This window comes from Haliaeetus leucocephalus, unplaced genomic scaffold (genome assembly GCF_000737465.1).
Source record: "Haliaeetus leucocephalus isolate CR32 unplaced genomic scaffold, Haliaeetus_leucocephalus-4.0 Scaffold751, whole genome shotgun sequence".
In the NCBI taxonomy this organism is placed as follows: Eukaryota; Metazoa; Chordata; class Aves; order Accipitriformes; family Accipitridae; genus Haliaeetus; species Haliaeetus leucocephalus.
Genome location: NW_010973187.1, coordinates 14,102,381 through 14,116,411, shown reverse-complemented (window position 1 = coordinate 14,116,411; position 14,031 = coordinate 14,102,381). Strand labels below are relative to the sequence as shown.

General features: G+C 37.9%; 1 protein-coding gene across 1 annotated transcript in view; it reads right to left on the bottom strand.

Moving 5' to 3' along the window:
* The window catches only part of USP6NL (USP6 N-terminal like), a 129,990-nt gene that overhangs the window by 56,626 nt on the left and 59,333 nt on the right, over nucleotides 1-14,031 (bottom strand). Inside the window, exon 4 of the mRNA XM_010580995.1 lies at nucleotides 13,517-13,599. Within this exon, the coding sequence (XP_010579297.1) occupies nucleotides 13,517-13,599 (83 nt within the window). The remainder of the gene's footprint in view (nucleotides 1-13,516; nucleotides 13,600-14,031) is intronic.

The window sequence follows — 14,031 nt, the reverse complement described above, 5'->3', positions numbered from 1 at the left end:
ATATGCACAACACAGTGCCATGAACACGTACCTCCTGTCCAGAAAGTCTCAAGTAATGCACAGTCTCAGAGAAAAGAAAAAAAGATGAAATAAAATCAAAAGATTTATCAAATTCAATTAAATCTCAAAGTGGTGACTTTTGAGTAAAATACTTCCCTGATTAGCAGAAGATAACTTCACTATAAAGTTTTTATTGCCAATATAAAAAATGGTCAAGAAATTCATAGCAAAAAAGATACCTGTATTTTCACTGCCACATGCTAAAATATATGCTCTCTTGTGTCTTTAGTAAGAGATGTGTTCTATATGCAAACTTTAAGGTTTTCCCGGCTTGGAATCAGAAAACCTTTGAGAAAAATCTATAATCTGCTTAATTGAGCACAGCAGCATGTCTAGTGATTTCTGATGTCACTTTAGTTGAACATAAACAAACACTGAGATTAAAAACATCTTCTCAGAATCACATTCCAAGTCTTTTTAAAACAGATAAAAAGTAGTCTAAGCTACCTTAAAACTCTCAAGAGGCTAAAAGACAAATGAAAAAGAATGAATCGCTTTGCTTCTGATTTATATTTGATATAGAAATGTCTAAAACATCTAGGTTTTTTTCCTTAAGCACATATACACATTGCTTTTAAGTACTGCTTGAAGGTTAGTTACTGTACAGATCACTTGCAGTATATATAGTAATAGCGATTCAGGACTTGCATGTTGGCAGCTTCATCTGAATTAAAATTCATGTGCTATGCAGAGCACATTCCAACATAAATTAACTAAGATGGTAGTGTTCCAGCAATATATGCTTGTTTGCTGCTGAAGCTCAGTGCTTTATGTACCTACACTTGCTGCTTTCACGAAATAATCTTCTGCAGTCTAAAATTCCATTTTGATGGTTTTTTCCCTTGGGTCAAGAGTAGCAGCAGCTTTGCACTTTTAAAAACTGTTACCCCCAGACCTCTTTTAGCACCCTTAATAATCAGTGCCAGTGAAGCAGACTCTGGCCATTCCCTATATTCAGTTACTTTAATCTTCTATAAATGCTAAATATAGTAGGAAATATATGTGGTAATAATGATAATGTTAAATCCTTACATTTTAGAGCTTAAGCAGTAACTCAAAACCAATGCGTATCACTAAGTATGTTGTATAAATTAAATCATACATTACCATACTCAATCATTTTTTCAGTTCTGCTACCTAATAGCTCTTTTCATAAAAGGAAGTAGTTCATGAATTCCTAGTACACAGTGGGTGATCTTTTACTCAAATCAAGTAGCAGCAGCTGTTAACAAAAAACACACTATTTGTCCTTAGTTGGCAAATTTATCCTGCAGTTTACTTTTGTGTTTGCAATCAAATCTGCGGGACTGCATTCACCTCATTTCTTTCTGTATCTGCAGAGGATTGTTGAAGTGACAGCCTGGACTAACTCAGCTGAAAGAATGGATTTAAAATTCAAATTTCAACTCTAGTCCTAAGAATAAGCTAAAGAAATGGGTACAACTGTGACACAGTTTTACGAAAAAAACATACCATTCTGAATGATAGCAAATAATAACAGAACATTCCTTCCTTCCATAGGAAGAACCTGCATGAAGGGAGAGTAGCAGAAGAACCATACACTAGATCATCATGGTAACACAAGGGGGAAAAATAAATTAAAATTTTAAAAATTAAAAAAAAAAAAATCAAAACCCCTTTCAAATGGTTCTTAAAAAAACCAAAAACACAAAAAAACCCCAACCAACTTTCACTAAGATGAACAAAACTGAATTAAAGAGACCTTCTTAAATGCTTTTGTAAAGGAACTGAAATTAGCAGTCAAAACCACAGAAAAATTTATTGGTAATTTCTAGACACATGGATATTAAAAAAAACTATTGCAACCGTGAGAGCACAGCACATGGGCAAAGCTGCTTATTTTCCAGTGGAAGCCAAAATTAACTACACAACAAAAAACATGGCTGAGAAAGATACACCTGAAATCCTACTACTTTTGTGGCTATAAATATAAATCCAGGAGGTAGGTTCTTCAGCTGTTATTCAAATTACAGGTGGTTGACTGCTTCTCTTCAAACAGGTCCAAAATAGGTGACTTCAAGCCTTGCATAAAATGAGTTGATTCTGGGTTCAAATAGCCTCCTTAGCTTGACAAGGTTCTAAAGCAAGCATATTTCAGACAATGACCTAGCCAAAAGCAGAAGTAAGGCACCTCCTCCATCTCCTGGTGAAGTGTCCTGGTTTCAGCTGGGATGTAGTTAGCTGTCTTCCTAGCAGCTGGTACAGTGCTGTGTTTTGAGTTCAGTATGTGAAGAATGTTGATAACACTGATGTTTTCAGTTGTTGCTCAGTAGTGTTTAGACTATAGTCAAGGATTTTTCAGCTTCTCATGCCCAGCCAGGGCACCTGACCCAAACTGGCCAACAGTGTATTCCATACCATGGGATGTCCCGTCTCATTTAGGAACTGGGAAGTGGGGGCAGGGAATCGCCGCTCGGGGACTGGCTGGGTGTCGGTCGGCGGGTCGTGAGCAATTGCCCTGCGCATCATTTGTACATTTCAATCTTTTTATTACTACTGTTGTCATTTTATTAGTGTTATCATTATCATTATTAGTTTCTTCTTTTCTGTTCTATTAAATCGTTCTTATCTCAACCCAGGAGTTTTACTTCTTTTCCTGATTTTCTCCCCCATCCCACTGGATGGGGGGGGGAAGTGAGTGAGCGGCTGCGTGGTTGCTGGCTGGGGTTAAACCACGACATGAAGTTCTACCACCAAGAACACAAGTGGTGTGCAAATACTGGAAGATCCTGTATGATTGTGAAGCTCACAGGTGATCATCTGGGAGAGAAAGTCTGGTTCCTCTCCCTTCTGCTAGGTCTGGTTCAGGCAATCTTCATGGAACACCTTTTGAATAAATGACCACTTTTGCCATCAGGCTGGCAAAAAAGACTTGTTTAAATAGCAAGTGTGAAGAAAAGTGAACAGCAAAAGCATTGAAGCGTGTCTCATAGCAACCAAAACACATTTTAAAGCAACTTTTCTGACCACACGCTATTATAAAATAAGACTGATTTAAGGAAGCAATGCAAGTTCAAACGCATCAACGTAAAGAAAAGGACCACAATGCAACTGTCATCATAATTGGAGACGAATGCAGAGATCAAAGTTCATTGTCCATCACGGAAGCAGAGCTGTAAACTAAAACAGTCAGAATGGATAACGACTAAGTAAAATTTACAGGAAGTCCAAAGTACTCTTCCACTGTCAGTGATGTTTAAATAAAATTGCCTATTTATCTTGGTCTCCGAAAGGTCTGTCTCTGAAACTTAGCCCCATGACTTCACAACTGCATAGTAAGCAGATTCATTTCAATTTATCAGGAGTTCCATAACTGATAAATAGTAAAATGTGTAAAACCTCTTCATTAATGTTTATTATGTATCCATCGCTGCTGTGTTTTCAAACCAGGCTTTGTCATATAGAAATGCAATTAAAATATTCTTTTAGAAGTAGTTCCCTGAGAAAGTATGCAAAGAAAAAAAAAGTTTTATCTAATGCTAGGAACATGGACCTAAAAAAAAAAAAAAGCATTCTGAATCTCAATTACTAACACAAGAAAACTTCCATTTCTCTCCTTAAATAAAAATAATATTCTCTGTACATTAGGGCAAAAGGAAAGAACATTAAATAGAGCTGAAATTTGTGGGGTTTTGTTTTGTTTTTTTAAAGCAGTTCCTCACTACATTGATTAGCAATAAGTATTTCAGAGCAAAATCTGTCCAGGGAAGTGTATCACATATTAGAAGGCAGAATCCATTGCACACAATGCAAGACTACGGTGGAGTTTTCGTAATAAATCTTTATAATGCCACATGACAAATTGTACTCAAAGTGAGGCATATTCATATATTTAGTAAGAAAGAGAATTAAGAGAAACACAACTTTTCTCTAACATCTGAGATGTGAATTTTTTTTTTTAAATAAAGATTTGTCTTTGGCAGCTGAAAGAGGCTGAACTTCGCACACTTTTTTCCCCAAGGAAGGGAAGAGTTAAGCCACGTTCCTGACAAGTAGGTCTGACCCTGTCTCACAAAGCTGAGAAGAGAGGAAAATGACAGCAAGTCCCTACTGAGTGACCATGATATATCAAATGCAGTAAGATTTACATTTATAATTGAATTGTTAAGAATAAACGTTTCATTAACGTGTTTGGCAATACTTACTGTGCCTAAAAAATTAAGAATAGTGTCTGTGTGTCACTATGAACAATAACTTTGCAACTCTCTTAGTAACCTTAGAGCTCTTTCCTTAAGCTTTGATATGCAGCCTTTTCTACTAAAAATCTGAAATGGAAATTATATAAAAATCCCTATTTTTTTAAATTTTACTTTGATTATTACCAAATTACAGCCACCATGCTTCTTTCTTTACTTTCTATTACCCAAAACTTCTGGCATCTCAGCATAACTGCTTTTGCTGCCAAGAACACTCAGAGACCAGTCCTTACATCTCTTATCTGGAGAGACTTCACCTGTGTACCTACTCAAATCAGCAGGGTTAGTTGTGTAAGAAGTACTCTTCCTGGACGCGTGGTTCCACAGGCACATTGTAGAAAGTATTAAGGAATGCACAAAGAATATTTTAGAGACAAGGACTATTGTCCAGCAATACTATATATAAATTACCAAGAAACAGAATGAGAGAGAGGATAACGAGTTGTTCATTATATTGCTCCCTATTAAAAAGTTAGGGGCAAGATAACAACACTGGGGCGGGGGGGGGGGGAATTCAATAGCTTCATTTGGAGACATTTAATGGAGTATCTCACAATTTCTGATTCAGCTTTCCATTCTTTGCTCCCCCAGCTCAGTTTTGCAGCATGCTGCAGAAATGCATTACAGAGCTAATAAAAATGCAATACATTTTTGTAAAGAATAAAGTTTGATGGAGAAGAGCAGGTAGGCTTCTATCTTAGCAAAAAAAACAAAAACCAAAAAAACCCAACCAACTCTGCTATTTGAAAAGTGCCTCTGGCAACGAAATAATCCGCAGCATTAGCAAACTTTTCTAAAAGCATGTTCACTGCTTTAATAGACTCATGGGATAAAGAATAAGAGCATGAGTCAGATTCTCAGCTTCTGTAAATTGGTACAATTCCATCAAAATCAGTGCAGAGCTACTGTAACAGTAGTACAAGAATCTAACCCAAATTTTTAAGAAAGCTTCATGAATGGGCGGGGGGGGGACCAAACACATCTGTATTTTCTACCATTAGCAGAAGAAAGAAATAAAAAAATAAAAAAACACCACCACCAAAAACCCACAACCTTGCAGAATAAACCTCCCATCTGCCAACCTCACTACACTGATCCCTGGATATTTATCAACATAAGAGCATCTGCCACGCTGCACATACATTCCCAGTTTCCATTTATTGAACAGGTAGTAAAAGAAAAACATGTTTAAGCTCAATCACCCAAGTTAGACCACAAATTGTGACAATACTGGTTACTGCTGTAAGGTAATAATTATTAATACAAGTTAACACAGACCTTGATAATAACAAGACCTGAAAAGAATTCATATTGTGCAGGCTGGAGAAACAGAAGTCTTTAAAATAGTTGCTGCACTCTTTAAATGATGTCATGGTGGCTTATGATTTTCACAGCTCATTATCAAAAGTTAACAGGACAATTCAGTTGATGGCATTCATCAATGAAGGATGGAAAGAAAAAAGTTCTTGAGAAGTTGCAATAAATAAATTGTAGTTTATTCTGTTACTTCTACCTTGTATCTATTAAGACTGGAACAATTATAATGTTTTCCACAACATATTAGTCAGCATATATTAGCCATAACCTATGTTTCCCAATGTAGAGTAGTAAAATTTTGCCTTGAGCTGTACCTGCCCCAAATTCCAAAACGCAATGTTATTTTCTTCTTACTTAGAAAAGCGTAACTGTGGTCTTAAAAAGTTTTCTTATAAAAGAAAATTGAACGCCTCCCTCATAGCTGGGAGATGTACAGCAAAAGATAAATAAAAGAATCAAACAAGAATGTACACACGAGTATGGCTAAACAAGACCAGATAATATAAATCCTAATTGCTAGCTAAAAAGGAAAGGTGTGGAATTTTATTTTTTTTAATACTTTTTGCTTGGTCAGTATCTGATGAAGGACTGAAATCACCAGTTCCAGCAGGTACCAAATGAATGATCCCAGCTGATGTCTCATCCTCGAGAGGCAATGTCCTTCACTGACTTGGAGATTTCAGTACAAAGAAGCACAGAACCTGGCAGTATATTGAACAGGGGTATATTGGTGTGGAGACCTACGTAAAGGAACGTGACTTCTAGCTGTTCGGATTTGCTCACATTTTAGTTTTCTGTGCCATCCTAGGAAGATGCTGAGGCCGTTATCCTGCTCTCTGACTTTTGGCCTGGTGCTGAAAGGCCCGAAACAGGACCGGCTCTTTAAACATGAAATTGGTGTTGACATTTAGAGTTGCAAAACGCTGCTTTCAGCTTCTACCCTATTTTAGGAGCACGTACAAAGTTTAGGCTGTTTTGCAAACCCCAATCAGCCAACACTCTTGTGACCATTCAATGTTAACATTATACAGGGCAGCGAGGAAGGGGAAGGAATAAAGCTATTTTGTCCTTGTAGCTAGCTGGAGAGTTTTGCAAAAAATAAATACAAGGATACATTCATGAAAATATATCTTTAAATATGTGCTTCAGTGATCTTCAGTTAAAGCTTAAATTCTTATTTAATTACAAAACATTGACTGTCATTGGGATTTGTTTCTTTAAGACATTTAATAATTTTTAACTATAAAAATCATTCATATAATCACCACTTCTAAATAGACAAATTAATATAGATATTATTATTGAAACTGGAAGCTTGAAAAAGAAATGAAGTATCTTTTAAAAGGTTTCTAGTAGTAGCAGGGAACTTGCCACCACCCAAGGAATAATGTATCAATTCTAGTAGCTTTTTTAGCTATCCCAAAGCAGTAACAAATCAACTAAAGAATTCAAGGAGGGGGAAGGGGGAAATCCCAGATCCCAAGGCATTACTGGAATGCCTGCTATGAGCTTCAAGACACTCAGAAAGTCCTTTAGGTTTTTCCCTGAAGTTATTCCCTTATCAATGACTGCTGCTAGAAAAACTGCAAATAGAAGTATCTACAAGGCAAAGTTTCTACCAAAGAACAGTCCACAGTGAAACGATTAAGAACATTTACTTTAAAATTTAGCCAGGCTAAGATAAGACAGAAAAGAACTACTTTTTTGTGGGGTACAGGTTGTTTGGAGTTTGGTTTTCTGGGGTAGGGGGTTTATTTTTGTTTTCTACTTGTTCGTTTGGGGTTTTTTTTAATTGCAACATTCTGGTGCTTTTTTGTTTGTGTATTCTGAGCATGAAACAAGAACTTTTTATTAAATCTGGAGGAAAAAAAAGAATGAAGTAGCTTGACACAATGTTGACCAAAAAGGCACAACATATCCAAGAAGAGGAAAAAAAGAAAAAAACCACCAAAAACCTTATTTTTTATGAATACCAAACACATTCCATCTTTTTCATTTCCAAAAACAGCTGAAACAGTTTTTGTTATGACTATCTGTGAAAATATCTGAGGCATTTCTCCCATTCCTAAAATACTTTCTTGAAAAAGTCATATATTATAGACTAAGGCTTATCTGAGCACTACTGTGGTGCCCTGAGATGCTCTGCTAGACTTCAATCAACTACAGGTATAGAACAAACTATCTGTCAGATAAAGTTTCAAGCATGCATTTTCTAGAAAAGAATATTTGATCTTATCAAAACACTGGCAGACTGTATGTACAAACACTGGTGCTAGACTTCCTGGAGGAAAAAATGTTCCTTTGGAAAATGAATGGTATTTTTCAACATCAGCCCTACTGTTCAGCATTCCCGCACTATAATGTGAAATCAGGAGTCCAGCACAATTTTCACTGGAAAATAAATTGTATCAAGCAAGGACCATGCCTGAAATTTTTTGGGTAGGGGTGTTGCTGCCTTGGGGTTTTTTTAAACATATTTTTAGGATTATAGGTAACCACAGTGCACCTGCAAAAAATACACTGGTCTGTTCTCTCAAGACTCTTGTAGTTATGACTAAGATGAACTCCCTGACATGGGCTTCTCCTAGACAAACATTATGTAAGTGAAGAGTAAAGTTTGAATAGGCACTAATCCATGTATACCAGGTGACATTGAGGAAGACCAACAGTACTTCATAGAAACAAGTCTGTATTAATTAAGATGAACAATGCTAATAGAATTAATACTGTATGAAATGGTATCGAGATGAACCAATGCTACTTCACCTTTCTTGTACTGCTTTGTAAATTGAGATTAACGTAACACGATTGGAAATAGTGCTCTGGAAAGCACGAACAGCTATCAGCTGGGTCCAGGTGGCACACGTGCAGCATAATCTCAGCTATGAGAAGGCACATCAGCATCCAACGGGTAGCACCCTCAGAACTGATCTGTGTTCTCAGAGTTCTTTGAGACCTCTGGACTCTGAAATGGCCTTTTTTCACTTGGAAAATGGTGCACTGAAAGCACCTCTCCAAATACATCCTCAACCTTACAGAAGGAAGCAAACACACAGTTGGATTGTACAACAATCTAGTAACTACAGTCATGCTTACAGTGTCCTGGTACCAACATGTCCAGAAGACATAGGCTCCCTCGGCCAACATCTCAGTTACTTTCTTTGTGCCAATGAGTTTCCAGTGCTTGACTCCATACCCAGGGTGGCAGTTCTCATTGCTACACGTACTGCGTAGAACTGGCAGGGTTTCAGTAGCTGGGAGCTGGAGGGGCGACTCATGTGGGAAGGGGCCACGACCTGCCCTGTGCCAGTCACAGCTGCTCCAGCCAGCTCCAAAACTGCTACAACCAAGCCATCATGTGCCAAAACTTCAGTCAGTTGGAGGAACCCATGATGCTTCTACTAAAAACGTATTTTTAAAAGCATGACAGCTCCTAGAGGCAGGAGAAATGGAGGAGATGTGGGGAGAAGCAGAAGAGACACACGGAAGGAGATGATGTTGGGGACGTGGCTGGAGATGCGCTCTCAGAAGGAGGCACACCATGCCAGGGTGGAGGGGACGCCTCTGAGCGGACTGCAGCCCACACGAGACCCACACTGGGGCAGCAGAAAACATGTTAAGACACAAGGAGCATTAGATGAAAACAACTAAGAAACCAGGAGCAGCAGAAAGAAACCATTATATGCAGGACCTCCACCCCCTGCACTGCCAATCGCCTCACCATAGGAACTGGGGCAAGCCAAGGGTAACCCACAGCAAAAAACAGGGGAAGTTTGCCCTGGAGGCAGAGGGGAGAGAGGTGTTTCCCCTAGGTGCCCATTAAAGTTTTATGCTGCCCCCCCCCAATATCCAAATCAGCAGTCAGAATGTTGTGTTATTTGGCAATAAATTAAATTATGTAAAAAATTCCACAAGTTGAGACTGGCTTGCCCGCAACACCATATGGCTTAAATAAACCATGACAACCACCACTTCCTTACAGCCTCGCAACAACAGTAATTGGTAAGGACAAGTTTTCTACATTTTAGCAAATAATGAGATTTTTAACTCTTTCTGGTTCATGCATGCCTCTCATCTACAATTTATGAGCTACTCTACTGAAAACATACCCATTACAATTTAGTCAGTCCCACTGACAAAACTCCTCATAGGTGCATTTTGTTTTGTACAATCTGGTCTTAAACATCTCAAGAGACTGACCCCTTCAGCTCCCCATGGGGTTGTTTTGCAGCTTAGCATGTCTGCTGGAAACCTTCTCCTCATATCCAGCTTCACTCTAAAACTTCCCTTTATTCATTTCAAATAAGTCTCATTATTATAATGCTTTGGTACTTCTCACTGAACTTACTTTCCTGTTCCCTAAATTCATTAGGTATTAACTCAGGTTTTTTTGTTTTAAATAGCTATTTTAATAACCTGTCCACACCAATTTCCTTTTAATATCCAAAATAAACTAGAACTTACTTCCATATTCATTTGCAGAATTGCAAAATTAAAAAAAAAAAAAGTACTACAGTGAACAAATTAAATTGTGTTAAGGCAGCAGCTATTAAAAATTTAAGACAGTGCTAGGTAAAGATAGTCCTAACTATTGTAAACAATAAATACTACAAAAACAATTATCATCGACCAAAGCAGTCAGATACTTCAACAACTGTGGGTCTTAAATAAAGGTTAGCCTTAAGGTGAGAGATTTCACCTGAAGGGAGATGTCATAGCTGTTTCCAACCACTAGCAATTTCCACACTGTTACATAAAAAGGCACCTCCCCTCAAGTTTACTAATTCCCAGTTTGACACACAAATGAGGACACTCGAACACCAGAAGAATCATAGATCCAGACCAAAACTACTCTTCAAAAGTCTCTAGCTTTTAGTTTGCCCCATCTTCTTCTCGGTGGCAAGTTACACAGACAGCTTGAGTGCTTCATCCCATCAAACTTACCTTTTCTGCCCTATCAGCAATCAACTGAAATTTGAAGGCACCTCTGCAGAGCCAAGGAAAGCTGCAGCCAGGTCATAGCCAAGGAGAAAGAGAAGTTTATAAACTACTGTTAATAATCAAGGCCTATTGTGCTTGAGAAAACAAGCCCTAATTTTCCGTCAGGTTCCCCACATCCAGCAGCCTTCTGATACAAAAGATGTTTTTCAGCTACTTAGTATTTTAAGATGTCAGTGTAAACAAGATTACAAATCATTGCAGATCTCAACTAGAGTACGGTAAGTTTGATACTGTCCCCAGATTTCCAGTTTGCAATATGCACCAGCCTGTTAATTTACACTGTAAACACCTGACATACGGTCGTGGGGAATTATGGCTCTAATGGATGATAACTATTTGAGGCTTTTGGTACATACTGCCTAATTTCAAATTCTCATAGGAACAGGAGTTTCTTTCAGAAATGGTAGATTGCACAGGCTCAGTATCGCAGTACACATGAACACGGACCATAGTTAAAATATGTAGTGCAATATAAATTGTCTTTTCAGGGAAAGACAGTTGATATGCTTATCCTAATTATGTTTCTCCTATTAGGAGAGACTTTATTTCTCAGGGAAATAAAAACATCATTTGCAATGAATTTGCTTTAGAGAATCATAAAGCAGGCTTGATGGCACTCAGGTGAAATCTGCCTTAAAATGAGACATCAATTAGCATATAAGCAACAAATATTGCACAATTAGTGAAAAGACAGAGTATCTATATACATTGTTAATTTGTGCAGTCTTCACGTATTATAAATCTTTCTGATTTCATCCCTTAAAGTTGACTATATAGAGAAGGAATTCTGCATTGGTGACTGAAGACATTACTAGGGAGGAAGGATGGTCTAATGACTAAGGTCCATCTACCCTGTCACATCACAAGAATAACTGCAGTGTGATGTAAGGGTGCCCACAGTATCTTTAAGTTACAGCTACAGCAGCACAGAAACTAGCACGTGTTGATTCACCAAGCAGCACCTTCGTAACTGCATCTCAAATACACTACGGCATTGGAACCACGACATGCAAGACTCCTGAAAACTGTCTGCAGCAACAACTGTAGCAGACATGAATAACATTCTTCAATGCCTAACATATAAAAAGGCAAATATCACAATAAAAGTAACAGGAAAAGTTCAGGAGTTCATAAGGATACCTAAATCAAGAATCCACTCGCAAATCTGAAGGCACATGATTTGATTCCCACTGAAGTCAGTGGTGACCTTAGCACTGTCTTCAATTACTTCTGCACATTAAATAATTCTGACATCGATTCTCCATTTGAAGAATGCATACAACGGCAGCTACAATACCAGAACACATCGTGTTGCAGCTGTAGTTCACCAACACAAAGACCTCTCTGTGTAAAATAGAACTCTTTTGAGGTCACACACCAAATTAACTCACCCTATTGAAGCAAAGGCAGTCTACAGGTAAAGATGACTGTTTTAACTGACAGCTTATAAAAAACAATGGCATTACCAAACAGAAGAAAGAGGGGGAAAAAAATCCCCCCAAAACCAAAACACACACACCCCTCCCCCCAATACTATGAAAGGACATAGTTATTGCTCAGTTTTCCACTTATCACTGATTTTTCTGGATCTTAACTGCACTTAATGTATTCAAATATAAATGCCAAACACCAAGAATGGCAGAGTCTTGACTAGATATTATCAAGAGTAGCAAGTAGCTTGTGTTCAGTTTCTGCAAGCTGGATATTTACATCTGCCAATCACAACAGTCCTAATACAACTTAATACTCTCATCTTTTATTTGCCAAAAAGACAGAGATTATTTATTACAAAGGAGGTACCTGTAGGGTAATTGAATCTGGATTCTGGCATTTTCTGACTTTAAGATGCAACATTAGGTCCCAAAATAACAGAGACTTCAGTAAGGTTACTAAATACATGAAGTTAAAAAATATTTATCTTTGAAGGACTAAGATACACAGTTGTTCATATACAATCATTAAGTAACCTTAAACGTGTTGAGATTTTTTTTAAAGATCAACATTACAATAAGATTTTTTAAAATCCTTCTAAGAACTTCAAGTTTGTTACTGTCCTGGTTTCAGCTGGGATGTAGTTAGCTGTCTTCCTAGTAGCTGGTACAGTGCTATGTTTTGAGTTCAGTATGTGAAGAATGTTGATAACACTGATGTTTTCAGTTGTTGCTCAGTAGTGTTTAGACTACAGTCAAGGATTTTTCAGCTTCTCATGCCCAGCCAGGGCACCTGACCCAAACTGGCCAACAGTGTATTCCATACCATGGGACGTCCCATCTAGTTTAGGAACTGGGAAGGGGGGGGGCAGGGATTCGCCGCTCGGGGACTGGCTGGGGGTCGGTCGGCGGGGGGTGAGCGATTGCCCCGCGCAATATTTGTACATTTCAATCCTTTTATTACTACTGTTGTCATTTTATTAGTGTTATCATTATCATTATTAGTTTCTTCTTTTCTGTTCTATTAAATCGTTCTTATCTCAACCCAGGAGTTTTACTTCTTTTCCTGATTTTCTCCCCCATCCCACTGGATGGGGGGGGAGTGAGTGAGCGGCTGCGTGGTGCTTAGTTGCTGGCTGGGGTTAAACCACGACAGTTACATATAACACAGTTACTTAAAATCAAAATTTATCTGCAATTTAATTCAGCTTGAATTCATCTTTTTTCTAGACTATCAATTTTCATTCCCAAATAAAATATTAAAAAACATTTCACTCCATATGCAGGATGACATTACAGAACTAAAAAACAAATAGAAATGGAATTAAAAAGCACAGTGAAAGATTACCCAAAACTTACACAGAAAACAGTTTCCAGAAGATCTATTAAAAGGCATAATAATACTTTCACCAAATAGGCAATACAATAAAAAGCATAAATAGTAATAGTAGCAAACCCTAATCTTATTTTCTTTGCAAGCTTTCTACTTACTGTAGAAACCCAAATCTATCTGTGACTTTGTAAAGATGATAGTCAGCATCTTCCCATGGTTCAATCTGCGCACCCTCCCGTCCCTAAAGGGAAGGGAAAAAAAAGAGCCAAAATAAGTTTTATGACACAATAAGCTAAGACACAGAAAACAGGATTCAATCACTCAAAGCACAATCTTTGGGACACACTGGTAGTAGGGTAGAGGTGGGGAAGAAGAAGAACATTAGTCCTAAACTGACCAAGCAAGAAAAAGGAGAGCAGCACGCCTCTCCCACCTCCTATGGGCAGTATTTTCATCACAGGAAATCTCTTTTGGTCACCGCTACACACACAGTAAATTTCAACCACTGGTTTCAACCACAGACTCATAATAATCTTACAGCTGTTGTTAACCTTCATGATAGTAGATCAAGGTCCCCAGAAAGTGTCTTCTACTAGTTTTATTTCCATAGTGCATCTTTCCTGAACCATCACCTGACAACAGCACATACTGCAGTCTTTAGACAAGGTCCATG